This window comes from Polyodon spathula, chromosome 8, assembly GCF_017654505.1.
Source record: "Polyodon spathula isolate WHYD16114869_AA chromosome 8, ASM1765450v1, whole genome shotgun sequence".
NCBI classification, from domain to species: Eukaryota; Metazoa; Chordata; class Actinopteri; order Acipenseriformes; family Polyodontidae; genus Polyodon; species Polyodon spathula.
This window is the reverse complement of record NC_054541.1, coordinates 37,062,399-37,078,427: the sequence shown is the minus strand read 5'-3', so window position 1 is coordinate 37,078,427 and position 16,029 is coordinate 37,062,399. Positions and strand designations below refer to the sequence as shown.

At 36.4% G+C, this 16,029-nt stretch overlaps 1 protein-coding gene across 2 annotated transcripts in view; it reads left to right on the top strand.

Annotated features, from left to right (window-relative positions):
- Positions 1-16,029, top strand: part of LOC121319895 (kielin cysteine rich BMP regulator) — a 92,408-nt gene that overhangs the window by 31,923 nt on the left and 44,456 nt on the right. For both annotated transcript variants that reach the window (XM_041257836.1, XM_041257835.1), the window contains 5 exons: positions 10,082-10,158; positions 10,523-10,619; positions 10,942-11,009; positions 11,447-11,617; positions 15,340-15,436. In XM_041257836.1, the coding sequence (XP_041113770.1) occupies positions 10,082-10,158; positions 10,523-10,619; positions 10,942-11,009; positions 11,447-11,617; positions 15,340-15,436 (510 nt within the window). The remainder of the gene's footprint in view (positions 1-10,081; positions 10,159-10,522; positions 10,620-10,941; positions 11,010-11,446; positions 11,618-15,339; positions 15,437-16,029) is intronic.

The window sequence follows — 16,029 nt, the reverse complement described above, 5'->3', positions numbered from 1 at the left end:
CACCCTAACACAGGATCTTGAAGTCAAAGACTGTAAGCCCTGTCAGCAATCCATGTATCTTGAATGCAGAGTCGGAGGCAGAGGCTTTGTGCTTTTGCAGCAGTTGCGTGTCTAATATTATTGTCATAGGGGCTGCACAATGATTACTGTAAAGCCAGAAATATTTGAGTCCAAAATATTTGGTGAATCAGACCCATAAAACCTATTTTGCTCCAGAAATGTTGGTGATCTGTTGCAATATACAAAATATGTATTTTTAGTGGAATTTGATATTCATGCCAAAAAAATTTGCTTTTTTTTTTTCATATGCAAAAAACACTAAATATTTCTGGATTTACAGCATTGTCTAACACATGCATCTGGAAACACTTTCTATTCTCCTTTGTCTATGCTGTGCTAACCTTCGAAATCCATACAGTGTAGGTTAATTTGGCTTGCCAGAGTAAGAAAAAGCATGTAAGGAATGGGGACTTGCAATGTTATTATCTATATTTACCATGGTAAACTTCTGGATAATGCAGAAAATTGCTGAATGTTACCACTAGATATATAACACAGATTTTAGGGAAGCGCTTTGTTGTTTCTAACCTCTTTCACTGTTGATACACAGCTTCAGGAAATTCCTACTTCTTACAAATTGTTCTCTTATATTCAATAAAGCAGAAAGATTATAGAACCGTTTCACAGCTGTTTTTCTCTTTCTTAATTGTTTTTACTTTATCTGTCTGCATGTCTGTCTGTCCATCTGTCTGTCTACCTGGATCGCACTGTTAACACAGACATAGCAATTAAAGTGCATGTGGTGGAGGCGGTGGTGGGGATAGGGGGGTGTCTTATTAAGCACTACTTTGGGAAGAGGGATTTGCTGCCTTGCCAAATGTATGCTTTCTGTCCTAACTAACAATATGTAATTCTGCTGCATTGCACAGCGTTGATTTAACAATTAATAATAGAAACCATGTAAAAAAAGGACAACTGCAATGTTGTGCACACATTAGCCCCCCCCCCCCCCCCCCCCCTCCGCCTGACGGCAACCCGCGTTGGGCGCCGCGTTTTTACAAAAGACACTTCAACATAATCTCCAAAAATGTAGAAATAGTGGAATTCACACTGGGACACACAAATAATTTCTATTGCGTTTTCTCCACCTCACAAACCGTGACCTATGTATATAAAATGAGTTAAGTGGCCTCTCACCCATTTCAGATTGTATGGGGTCTTGTTAGTATTATTTAAACAAAACAGTGGTTTCTATGTTAATGTATTATGGTAGGCAGGTACTTATATTTATCGACAGAAGGAGGCATGCCACGATAACTACTATAAAGGTTTGTGTTAATAACCTGAATATCACTTTATAAACCAGAACTGCTGTGCTTTATTGAAGTACAATTTCAAATTCAAAATGTCTTCTAACCTGCTGCCATTCTCAAATTAATAAATGAAAAGCATGTGTTCTAATTGGAGTTGGCAACAGATTGACAGGACCAGGGTCAGACCCCTTCCCCCCGCTGAGAAGGTGAAATGCACATATATGCCTCAGGGTTAACTGACAGCTTGCGCTTTCAGCCATTCAAACTACAGATTTTCCAAAGTGTTTTCGCTGATATATATATATATATATAGAGATAGAGAGAGAGAGAGAGAGAGAGAGAGAGAGAGAGAGAGAGAGAGAGAGAGAGAGAGAGAGAAGGAGTATAGCTGTGACGTTTTGAGTCTGAAAGAGTCTGAAAGCTTATGTTTAACATTCAAAGTGATTTTAATTAGAACAGTGGCTTTGTGTTAGAGCCTAAAAATAATCAGGTTGTTGACAGTTATGCTTTAAACCATCATAACTGTGGCTGTAGTAACCCTATTGTGGCACTGGTACAGTAGTTTAATATTAGACCCACCTGCGCATGCGTCGCATCAGTGTATTAGTCGCCCCCCCCTTTAAGGGCCCCGCAAAAATGCCTAGAAAACTGACTTATACAGCGTTTTTTATATCTTCAGAATAGCGTCAGTTTATTTTGCATGAGCTTGCATGACTTACTAGCAATACTATCGACTCCTAGTACAGCTAATACAGTATCTTGGCTTCAAATATCTAAATATGACTGTATAAAGTCTTACACTTCAATGGGTTCACTACAAAGTCGTCTTTTATTTTATTTATTTATTTTTTCAATTTAAAACACACAATTCTTCCATTACAAAAATAAGAGACCTACTGAAGAGAGTTACTGAACCCCACAATGTGTAGCTCCTGGTGCATTGTTCGAATTGAAATATATACGTCTTGGCAAGTGGTGTTTCTGTTTTTATTTAGGCCACTGTATATATGTGTGGTGGATCACATGGCGTGTGCATACATTACAGTCTTGGAGATTGTTTTAATATCACTTGCATTCTCAATTTATGGACAAATCATGTATATATCTTGTATAATAGACTTTTTTTTTAACTGAAAGTGATTGGGAAGGATTTGGCAATAACTGATATTGGAAGACAATATCGTACAGAAAAGTTTGAAACTACTAATTTGATATAATTTCATCACCTGAAAGAAACATTAACAGAAGCAATAGTAGGCCATAGAATTACCACCAATTTTATTTGAAAAAAATATATTGCGTAGAGGTCCTGATATGGTAGCCTACTGTAATGGTACCATAGCCATAGTACTGCAGTGGATTGCTCTTGTGTATTGGTTATACCATTGTACCAGTCTTGTTCAACCAAGTGGTAGCAGCGATTTCCATTGCAAATGGGGCTGCTGGGGTTTTTTTCTTGACTTTTGTAAAAAAAAAAAAAAAAAAAAAAAAAAAAAAAAAAAGTATAAATACTGTCTAACCCTTATCATCTGGACTTGGTTAAAATTAGTCTGGTTTTAAAAGTGATGTGAATTATGTACCCTTTCAAACTCAAGGGGATGAACAGAATACCACACATTGACAGATTTTAAGAGGATACATTGTGGAAGTTCAAATGCAGACCCTAGAGCAGTTGTCCCATGCTCATTAAAAAGGCTCCACATACATTCTAACTGGGTTGTAGTTGTAAATGAAAACAACAGGTCAGCTATGAAGGCAATTGATAAGGTGAATGAAAAGCAGAGCACAGATCTTGATCAAAAATCAAGCAAGAGGAGCCGTCTGTGTGTAATTTTACTTAATTTATTTTTATGCACATGAATAGACATGCAGGCAATACTTAAATTAAAAAGTCGTTCACCATTATACTGTCAGTTGTTATTGGGTAAAGTAACTAAAGTGTTAGACCAGAATACTTATCCGTAAATACATTTATAAAATCAAGCATGGTTGCAATTAAATATTTACATGACTTCTTGGTTCTTTACTAATCCTTTTAATACCCCAAAATGACACTAATATACATTATCGCCATTACAGGGCAAGCACCAAATAACTATTTCCCCCTGTAGTTTTATATGTTTGTGAGTCAGAAGCAGTCAAACCATTAGCTTTTTTTTCCTAAAATATGTCAATGAGGGTATGGGTTGGAATTGCTATGAAAAAATATGGAAAGTTAGTTCTGAGACGACCTCTTTAACTTTTTTTGTGTTTGCTAATGAATAGGTGCACATGTGATTTACGAGGATTCAATCTGTTACTAGCAAGTTGCAAAAAATTTGAAAGCTCAGACTTTCTTTTAGTTAAAGAAGAGAAGTGAAAGTGCTTGTGAATATTTTTTAAATGCATTTCATGTTTTGAACAAATGCAAACTTACCGGCAAGCTGGTGTAGCTCGGAGCGCCACCATCTTGGGGAGGGGGGAAATATATCCTTTAGTTTGATTTTGGCTATAGTATGTTTAACTAGTGAGGGTGGGTATATAATATTTAAAACAAGGGAAATGACCCTAACATTTTAATACGTGTGAATCCAATTAAATGCATATACTGCAGCGTTTATAAAGCTATACTGTAATGAAGGTGTAGTGGATTTGTCCTGTGGAGGGATTAGTGATAAGGGAGGGTAGAAGTATCTGTGTAGGGGCACTAGATTCGAGACTCCAGTGAGGCTGGAGTGATTGAGTAGCTGTGTACTCGTATAATAATTGTGTTAAATACAGGCTTGTGGATATATGTGTTAAATACAGGCTTGTGGATTTGTTTTTGTTCATTGCTAGTGTTTTTTACTGCCAATTTTCACCTGAGGCTTAAATAAAAGCTCAGTTTTGGCATTTTAATCTCGACCTCTGACTGTTTTCTGCCACCTGCAATAGCCACTTCACCACGATACTTTACATCTGTACAGGACAAATAAACAATAAAAATGGAGAATACATTTTCCAAATGTGAAAAATACATTGGGCTCTTTCCATTGGGGGAAAAAAAAGACTTTGTTCTCAAGACCTTGTCCAGCATATGATCTGTATTGACCTTGAGAATTCCAGCAGTCACTGTATCTCTAACCCCCTGGAGATTATGTTTGTGAACGGTTTTATGTCAACCATTTGGATAATATTAAAAGGTTGGTTGACCTTGTAACTTTATACAGTGTACAATGAAGAAAGCTATAACAGATGGGGATTCAACAGGCTATTTATGATAGCTAGTTTTTAGTAAATATAAAAAAAAATTGATAAATTAGGCATTATGTCTAAACCTGAACTATAATTTTGCAACAATGTGTCCTGTAAGCTAACCAAAGCTTACCAAAGAAAATTGAAATAAAAGAGAGCGCAAAAGAGAGGTGTTTTTCTGGCTGTTATTGAATATTTCTTGCTTTAAATGCTCAATTAAATAAAACATATATGAACAGATAATTTGAAATATTATGCATTAAAGGAGTGGGAAAATACACCATGAAAAATGAATATGCCCCCTCAGTGTAAGGAATGTTCTTATATTTTAGTTTTAGTGTTAATATTTTACTTTTCCAATAGGAGCTGAAATTGAACATAATTATGTAGTAGACCAAAACAGCCAACCATGCTGTACTCGCTTATGTAAAGTGTGAAAAATGACTGATTTCTTTCAAAGTGGATAAATTAGATATGGTCATTTTACTTGTTAAAACTTTTTGCACAGTTTTTAAAGGAACTGAAAGCTAAAACAAGAACTGTGTGATACTAGTTGCTAAGCCTCAACTACAGGAGGTAGAAGGATGTGGACCATTAGTCATGAATCATGACATATCCTAGAAGAGAAGTGTCAGCCTTTGTCATACATTTTGGTCTGTTGGATTGTGAAAATTATATTCGGTGGCGGTCAGTACTCTTGAATGACAATTTTAGCTTTTTTATGTACAAGGTAGGCAATACAGTGAAATACAATATTGTAAATGCATAAATATGATTAGGCTTAACCAACATGGAAAGTAAAATATATTTAATATATGTTTCTATGAGTGGGAAACATGTTAAATATATGAATAATATATTTATAACCTTACCATATATTTTCAACATATAAAATAAATAAATGGCTCTGTGGAAGGGTGGTGGGTAATTCACTGACTCAGGAGACAGACAGGTGAACTTGACAACACCGCACAGGTGCCCAGTTTTATTTCAGGGGTGCTTTGGGTTTCTTTAGCCCGCAGAAGGCGCTGTTGGTCCGTGGTCTGCTTACCAACTATGGTAAACAGACCCACGGGAATACCAAGCAGTGGTAAACAGTCCAGGCGCACTCGCAGGTGCTTCAAAACAATAATGCAAAAATTGAAGGCACAAAGAAACAGGGAAAATAAAACAGTAACAAAACTACAAAGAAAAGGTGTTGCACTTGGCAGCGATATCCCGGTCACCGCTGCCCGTGTGACCCGGATCACCGCCCTATGCTGCCGGCTAACTAGTCTCCTCGGCTACAATATTCCGGGGTCTGCCCAAGGGTTCCCCGCCCTCACTGTCTCGCTCTGAAACACTCAGTTTCGTTCTCTCCTGACTGGTTCTCGGTCCTGGACCAGCGCTTCCGCACTCTCGGCGTGTCTAAAAGGGTAGACCTGAGGAAACAACAGACCATTATCTTATAGGGCTAACAATCTCCCCAAGACTCGCCTCCCAGCCATTCAGAGAGGGGGAAAGTCCACACACCCACTTTCCCACCTCCCCGTGTCACTGCCATGACTAACAGACGGTTGTTGGACGACTGCTGCCCTTTTCCTGCAGCACTGTGAACACGCCAGCAGAGTCAGCACAGATGCCCCCCTGCTACAGGCTCACAGATTAAATTATATTTAAAAAATATTCCAAATGTATCGGATATTTTTTATGTATTTTTTATACATTAGTGTCACAAAGACGGCTGAGTGGTGATGTCAGAACCAGGAAATGAATACACGGAGACAGGACAGATGAGGTGAAATGATGAAGACGCAAATAAAAGGTTTAAACAAACAGAAGACAGGACACGGCACACTTTACGCCAAAATAAATAGACAAACAAAAACGGACTAACACTTAACAAACGGTGAGCAGATAGACACACAAACAAACACGGTGTGTTTAAATAAACAAGTATCGTGATGGTCCCAACAGCACATAATAGCAATTGATATTAAACTCCAATGGTTTCTCTTCCTCTCTCTCCCGTTCCCTACTCACCGAACACCCAACAACCCCGAGTGAGTAAAACGTGCATTTATATATACTTTTGTGCTGGGATTCAATTACCAATTAATTATTCACTTGAATCCCAGCACGTGAATTAATTATGTGCAACCTCGTGCTCACATATTAAATAATTTAAATGCACGTGAAGTGATGTACAATCCCGTGCCTAAATACAATTATACATTTTTAAACACACGTGAAACACAGACCCGTATATATCCCGTGTACCAATGCCTATACACCAACATTTAACCCACCACACGCAACATATAACAGAAAATACACACAGGGGCGGGCACTTTGTCACAATTAGTAATTCATTTTCTTTAACTGACTAAATATATATTTTACAATATATTGTTATTATATATTTGTAACAAACTTACCATACATTTCAATAAATATGTTATGTTTTTGCCTTACATTTGTCATACATCTGAAATACATTATTTATGGATGCAGTTTAAATATATTAAATATATATTTAGCAAGAAATTGGTGTAAATATTTTGGAACTGAATAAAAATACATTAACACTAGAACCGCAGGAGTTTTAGGCATACCTAGAACTGCCATGAACCTGACGGCTTCATTAAAAACAATATAATTAGAATAATGAAAGGGAAAACAATCTGATTTGAAGTTGTAGTTTTATCCAGCCATGTCACATAAAGCATCTGTGCAACTGACATGTAAATAAGTGGGCATTCGAACACAAATGAGTTAATGTACTTATTATATAAAGCGCACCTGCAAAACATGATGAACAAAAATTAATGTTTATACAGGTATATTATTAATACACAATACTATACATCCACAACTCTGTAAATAAGCAAGACAAAATTGAAAATAATTTGGTTTATATACTAAACGACACATATATCAGCCGAGTGTAAAAATAAAAAAAAAACTTTTGAACAGAAATGTGTCTATATAAAGGTATATTATTATACAAAACTGCACAAACAAAATAAGTAACATAAAATTGAAAATAAATGCAGCCTTAGACATAAAAAGCATGCAAACCATGTGAATAAAAAAATGGACATCTGCGTTCATACAGACATAATTCAAACACGGTAACAAAAATGAATAAAGGAAGTGGGGCTTGGATGCTGGGGTTTGGGATTTTTGTGTGGAAACAATTATTTGTCGATTTATTGTAAATATTGGATTGCTGTTTTTGTGCTAATTGTTCAAGTTATTGTTTTACATGTTTATGGTTTATTTGGGAGCATTTCTGTGATTTGTTATTACTCTATGAAAATCACCCTCAGTGTGTGTGTTCACAAGAGTGGGGAGGTGCCTGTGTGGATGTGTGTGTTAGTGAGCTGTGAATCACTCTTCATGGCAGCCCCGGCGTTGTGTTACTTCCTTTCTTAATCCATAAAGGTGATTAAGTGCCCTGCTTTTCTATAATATTGTTTTTTATTTTATTATTATGTGGCATACACAAGTACATACTGTGTATTAAATTTCATATTCCAAATGTACGCATAATGCATTTTTCTCATATAAATTTTATATTTCACAATATATTTAAAAGCATTAATGATACATTTAACATATATACACATTTTGTATATTTTAAATACATAAAATATATTTAACATATATCTCATATGTTTTTCATATCTAGAAAATAGGCCAGTTTTGGTGTATTAAATGTATAAAATATCTTGATAATATATTTTTATTATATTCTATTTAATTCAAGAATTATGTTGGGAAAATATAAGTATCATATATTTCTTATTATATATTAAAAATATTTTTTTTGTTCCGTATGGGAAGGTTTCAGTTTCTGTAAAACAATAAGTAAAAAAGACAGATGCCAAACAAGAGCAAAAAATGCTCATGCTTACAACTAGTATTGAATGGCTCCCAGTTCTGATTTGAATGATTATTCTTTTTTTGTTTTATGTAAAATTATAATGAGCATGGTAATTATATTTTTATACTGCTGTATGTGTATGCACATCTATGGTCAAACATTTTACATCACCCTATAGAATTAACTAATGTTGCTTCATAAAGTCGAACGAAATCTGCTGAATAATGCTAACATATTAAATTACATACCACTTTGTAGTTTTCCATATACTCCAATGGAAAAACTGAAAAATGTGACATTTTGATATATAACATGAAATATGCTTCCATGTCTTAAGACCATCAGTATATTGCTGTTTTGCGGGACAGAAAATTATTAATATAAAATGTGAGACAAGGTAAAGGTCTTTTCAAACAGAGCACGTCACGTCAAAACGTCAGCGTCCAGCGTATTTTAACGCTGTCAAGTTGCTTTCACATCAAAGGCATTCAAATAATTAGAATGCAAGAGATGTATTATTATTAAATAATATATTTATTAGGAGCTCCCGAGTGTTGTGCATCCAGCAAAGGCGCTCTGCGCAGATGTGCCCTATAGCCTGGAGATCGCAAGTTCAAATCCAGGCTATGACACTTTGAGGTAACATACTCAATGTGAAGAAGGATAAATATATGTAGCTCTTTAATGAGGGGCTGTACTACTTTACTCTATGTAACGGCAAACATTTCAGAAATGTATTTCTTGTTACTCTTCAGGATTTTGGTAGTTGATTTAAAAATAATCAAACTGCTAAGTTATGCACAAAGTATTCTTTAGGTCGCTGCTATGATCTCCGTCAAAAATCCTTAATTGTTTTATATCTTTTGTAAACCAAAGGAATTCTTGAAAAGTACAGGGCATTATTTAACAAAAAATATCTATACAGAGCATCAAAAGAAACTTATCAGTATTACAACGCATTTATTTAAAATAAATAAATAAGGTATATACTTGATGGACATTGACAAAATGTTTTTATTTTTTTTTTAATCACTCAATCATTCATCCTTGACTATGACACGCTTCAGTGACTATGACTAAAGCATATGCACTTAGTAAGACAGTTGATTGGACACTGGATATGGAGTGATTTCAGCTGCTGAATTGCAAGCTTGAATAAAAGCAATAAAGAAAATCACAGAAAAAAAAAACAAAAAACAATATGCCACGTCTGTCAAGAGAGCAGCTTCTTCGTGCATTCGGCATGTTGGAGGCTGGACTGGGACAGCGTACTGTGGCTCGCTGTCTTGAGTGCTCACAGTCAGCAATTTCAAACCTGGCAAGATGGTATGACCAGACACATTCTATAAATGGCAGGCCACGAACTGGGAGACCAAGAGTCACAACACCTGCCCAAGATCGACAGATCATTTTGCAGCATCTTTGTGATGTCAATTGTTAATCAGCATAACAAAAAGTTACTCCACCTGCTCTAAAACAGAGTTTGTCATTTTTCGATCAGATCTAGTGAATCTTTCCAAATATAAGTGATAAGTTTCTTTTGATGCTCTGTCTATATTGTTAACAGCTGGATCCTAAATGCCTACAGTAAGCTTTAAAATGACTGTATATTATAGTTCATTCTCAGATACTACATTGGATTGAGAAGTTTATGTCTCATGTGAATGTTAATGTGTTACTTTTTAAGGTTGCAGCTACAAAGGCAACATCTATAACAATGAAGAATCGTTCAACTACGACGAATGCACAACATGTGTGTGTCTGGTGAGTATGCTTTTTACCCCATTTAGTTCTGTTGAAGCACACAGGCAATTTAAATTTCTAAGAGTTAATACAATGTGGGTACTTCAGAAATAACTGTAACATTAAACTCTCCTGGTATTTTATGGGACAGCAAAGATTTATTGAAAACATTCTGCAGAAATGTAATCCCTCCCTCACCCTCGAAAAAATAGCACAATTATTAAAACATACACACACAAGTCTCAGTACTGTATACATGCAGAAGTCCTAACTGTCAGGCTTTGTAAAATAAAAAAAAACAACACATGTTTTCATTTTGACTGGTTATTGGACTGAGGCTTGTAAAGGGGCTTGCTAACAGAACAGTTGTTTTGTTTCTTGGCAGAGTGGAGATGTGACATGTACAGCAGTCCAGTGCAACAGAGTGACTTGCAGCAACCCAGTGAAGAGATCCGGGGAGTGCTGTCCAGTGTGTTTGGAAGGTGAAATACAATACTTTGGAGTGTGGTTAATTGTGACTTCATAGGCAAATAAAAAGGTACAAGGCCCATTATATCAAGCACTGGATGAATATTGTGACACCACACATCCTATTTTTTATTTATTTATTTATTTTTAATATTTACTCAGTAGTATCGAGACCAGAAATCAGAAAGTCATCAGAAATCACTTCACATTGTTCAAGTTCTGGCTCCTTGCATTATGACAGTGACCTAGAGGTGAAAACCTTGAGGGTAATTTACTGTACAACCCTTCATGGTGGTGGTTTAGCTCTGATTACTTCTGTCTGTAATGTTTATGCAGACTGTGTAGATGGATGGAGAAATGGAGAAAGCTGGAAGCCTGACCCCTGTAGTAACTGCACCTGTGAGGTAAGAGCCAAATTTATTGACCAATGCTATCTATACTTGAAAGACATGGTCCCACCAGAACAAAAAACAAATTGTAGTATTACTACTACTACTAGTACTACTACTACTACTAAGTGTTGTAGAAGTCACTCCTGGATTAATTTAGAAATTTAGCACATCAGGGTGTGTGTTGTGGGATATCCCCACGCATCAGGTTGCCGAGAAGTACACATACCCTGGAGTGGCATTTTGCAATAATACAATAGCTATGAGGTCATTTGAAATAAAAAAAAAAAAAATCTAACAAAAGAGAGAGAGCGCCATGGTGGTGTCCTGAGATATTCCCACGGCTATTACATTACATAGCCCATTGAAATTAATATGTGGACGAGCCTTGCCATTGTATAATTGATATTTTAACCAGCTGACTATTTTAATTCCTCCTTGCATTTTTACAGAACGGTAGAGTTCAGTGCATCGATCAGGAATGCCCCCCCACAAACTGCCAACACCCCATCATTCCAAGGGACACGTGCTGCCCTGAATGTGCTGGCTGTGTGTACAATGGGAAGAGGCTGAGGAACGGCCAGAGCTTCCAGTCAGACCGCTGCACCAAGTGCACTTGCAGGGTGTGTGGCTGGGAGTGGGATGAAACAATTAGAATCTTTTAAAGAGACAGGATTTTTATGCATGTGAGCTGGATTATCAAAAGCACATGGCTGTGAAGTACCAAGGTTGCCTAAACTATTGTATTCTTGTATTCTAGAATCCCTTTGTATCGTTTGCTTTTTCAGTAGTCACAATCTGGCAGAGTTGTAACGAGTCACCAAAAGTGGGACTGGAGTCACTGGGGAGTAGACTCAATTCGAGTCTTTGACATGTCAAGCTCGAGTCGAGGTCGAGTCACTAACTGCTCGAGTCACATCAGGCTCGAGTCACTTCGAGTCATTAGTTAATTTGTGAAGAAATTGGTGCTGGGGTGCAAGCAATGACAATAATACCATCCTTAAGAACCACATGTTCAAAATCATAACACGTTTATTTGAAAGAGTATTGTACATACTAGTGATAGATGTTTACATTCACGTATTCTACATCATATACAAAGTAGTAGCACAGAAAAATTAATTAATGGGGTCTTCCGACGCTGTAGATCTGAGGTGGCTGCACAGTGAGTCTGCAGTGTGAAGAAAAAGCATTCGGCTGATGGCACACACTTCAGAGGACAGCGTGTGCACATCTTCACCGCTCCTGAGTCTCGTTAAAAATAATTGGATATGCCAAATTGGGAGAAAATAATAAAATAATTGGTGATTTACTAAATTTAAAAAAAAAATAATAATAATGACTGGCATCCGCAGGACAAATAATAAATAAAAAAAGCCTGTATATATATATATATTGTTAAGGTTTTGCATTTTAATGGTTAAAAAAACAAACAAAAAGGTGTAAGAGTCCAGAAAGACGACATTTATTAAAAAAAATAATACGCACCCCAATACGAATATTGGTTTGACCCATGGTCTGCACTATTAGAGTTGCAGCCAGTGTCATCTTACTTAAAGGCACTCAAGCTGAAATCGTAAAGTAATTTAAAGTAGGCTACAAACGTGGGGGCAGACTGTCTGTCTTCAGCACGCACGCAAGAACTTGCAGGCTTGATACAAATGTGTTGAATTTAAAACTAAAGCATTTTATTAGATTTTTAACTAGAGGTACCGGGAATATGACTCTGCACGCTCAGAGGTTCTGGAGCTGTGCCCCGGCACAAATTAAGCACTGGTTCTGACAGTTCAAGATATATAGGCTAGCAATCTATACATAAAATTAAAAAAAAAAAAAAAAAAATCTCTTAAATACAAAATTAGGATGCACAGTAATGTGGTCATACTTATGTTCACCATTAAAAATCCACGGTTTCTGTTTTGTTTTCGTCTTTCCATTTTAGTGAATTTGATTGCTTGATCTATTTATAAGCACATTTTGCCATTGTATAAAGACCCCTTTCTCTGTGCTCAATTGGGTTGGGTGTTTAGTAATGAAAGATACCACAAAACAATGAACATATCTAATATTTTCTCACTTCTCAACACTGACACTCCCCCTTATAGTTTTGTTTCAGATACATTAACCAAATGAAAGGGAATTTGGTGGCATATAATTTCATGTTGAGAAGTTACTTCAAGGTTGTGACAGGGTCTTGCTCGTGTCACGTGTGTGGGTAGCCGCTGATTAAGCACGCAGAGAGACACATGGACGTGGCATTTCAGGCGCGCAGGTTTTATTAACAACAAACACAAACTAAAGTAAATAAAGGTGGTCATGTGACTTTACTGGCGATGGTAACGCACAATTACAGCAAGCTGTACAAAAATGCAAAATAACACAGTACAAAAAAACTACAAATAAAAGGTGCTATGAAAACGGCAGGCCTTGCAGCAGCCCCGAGCTATTTCCCGCAGATGTTTTTAAACTGACGGACACTCGATCAAGACCCGCCCACCTGCTGATTTGAGGACCAGCACAGTCAGTCACTTGCTGCCCGTCCCCTCAACCAAACCTAGCAGGCAGCAAGTCTCAATTGAGCGCCCGTTTATAAACAATAATTCAATCAAACAAATCAACTCCAAAACACACAATAAACCCATTCCCACATACAAATCACACCAACATTAATTACCTATCGTGCAGGGCAATCACCCTGCTACAAAGGTTTTAACACATTGGAGACAAATAGAAAAATAAAGAAACTGAGGCAAAATGTTATATAATTCACAGGTAACATAGAATCTGTACTACATATCTCTCCTCTTAGTGTGAGCTGAGCTATGGAGTGTCTTTACTCATCTACTAGACATTTTAAGTAACAGATACTGTTTCACTAAAGCACAAAACATAATAAAAAGGTGTCTGTTGGAGTTCTAATGGTATAACAAAGCATAATACTGAAAAAGTACAAACAAATGAATCTTTAAACTTTCTTTTAAACTTATACTTGAACATGTATATATTTTTTTTTCAGCTCTTGAACAGTTGGATATTTCAAGTTAGCTATAACATTTTATAAGTAACTTGAACTGCAATTGTTTAAGAGCTGAAAACAAGTAAAAAGGTCTAATTAAGCAAAATATCAGTTCAATTAAGGGTCTAGTTAAGTAAAAATGAAATGATATGAAAACCAGCAGCCACAGGGGGTCCCCGGGATCGAGTTTGAGAAGCCCTGAAATAGATAAAATACAAACAACCATACATACATACATATCTTACACCAAATTACTTCCCAAATGATTTACTTTTCAAGCTTCCACTTTCAAAGTTTACTTATTAGATACATTTTTATGCATTCATTACCTTTATTTGTGTGCTAACAAAACCTGAAAAATAACTGCTTTTTCTGCCATGTTGTTTAATTTGCACTGGCATTATTTTTTTATTTATTTAAATAACAAATTTCGACTACCTACTCATTTTGGAGAAAATGTACCACTGTTGCATTGTTCCTGAGTTTTTAATTAATTCAGATTCTCAATTTAGCCGTTGAAAAAAACTAAAAACCTACTGGTATAAATTAGTGGCAGTTACCGACGCTGTGTTTTGAATGCAGTTTAGTCATATTGTTGCTTTACAGTGCTGGCAGGATGCAGCCTGTTTGTTTCTCTCCCTGTCGACTGTGTAATTATTAAAAGCGAACTCCACCTCTGTAGGTACTTTTAGTGTACTCTCCATGTTGTTATGTTTTGGGTTTTTTTGGGTCTGTTACAAAACTCAAAAATCACTATTTTCCTCTTGATTTTTCCGTGATCAGTGATCAGAAACCTGTCTCTACTTCCCGCCTACACATTTTGACGTTGTGATCACAGAAAGTTGCTATAGGCTAGAAAGGTGTTTTCTATTTCCTTAGCAACGGTCTTAACATCCATGGCAGGAACCTGTTTATGTGCAAAATGATAAGATGACTGCGTGTGTTAGAGAGGTTTGTTATTGATTTTATCATAAAGACAGTGACTCGAGTCAGGTGGAGACTTTTTTTGCTTTGAGCAGGGAGGCGAGTCTTTGCTTGCATTCATTTGATGGCAATGACTCGAGTCAAGTCACGAAAAATTGTGACTTGATTTGAGTCGAGTCATTACAATTCTGCAGTCTGGTGACTTTTAAAAAACACCCCTCCAGCCTAAACAGGACTCTCAGAATCAAGTCTTTTTCCCTGTTTTGTTTTGTTTTATTTTTAATGCCTTTGTATTGATTTTGCATATTAAGAATTGTATAGGCCTTCTGCATCACCATTTCTTATTCTGAAGTAAAAGTAACAGCAAAAATGTACAGTAATTTCTGCATCATTTTCTTCTATTAGAATGGCAACGTGCAGTGCCTGAGTGTCCGATGCCCGGACTTGCCGTGCTTGGATCAGGATGTGCCTCCTGGGGAGTGCTGTCCTGTCTGTCGTCCAGGTAAATGGCTTTTACAGATCTCTATTAACATTGATGGCATGGCATGCTGCAGTACGTTTGTTTTTGGTGTTTCACAAGAACAAAGACTTTACAGGTTGAGAGTCTGATGGCTCAGTCCCAGCTATGGCAGAGACTCCACCTGCCTCAATAGTATTTTAAAACTGAACAACCTTGAATTTAACAGATTTCCATGCATTTTTTCTCATAGTGACCATCTAATCTCCATTTGTGACCACTGGTCCTTGTTTCTTTCAGATGGAAGTTAAATACATTCCAGATACTAGGAGCCCAGCCAGAGTAAACTGATTTTACACAAAAAAGTGTCAACTTGATATGATGTGGTGTACCAACATAAAGACAATCCCTTAAATTTATGTTCTAAAGTTCAGAACAAAAAAGTTAAACTAAATCATATCGGAACTGTGTGATCAACAATAAAAAGTAAACATAAATATTAGAACGTTGCTTGGTAATAGTTTATAGTATTCTGTTAAGTTTTGTAATACTCCCAATTTCCTTTATTTATTGCTCTGTAAAAATAAGGCACAGCCCAGGAAGCCTGATATATTATGCTCTAGTATACCACTTTCTAT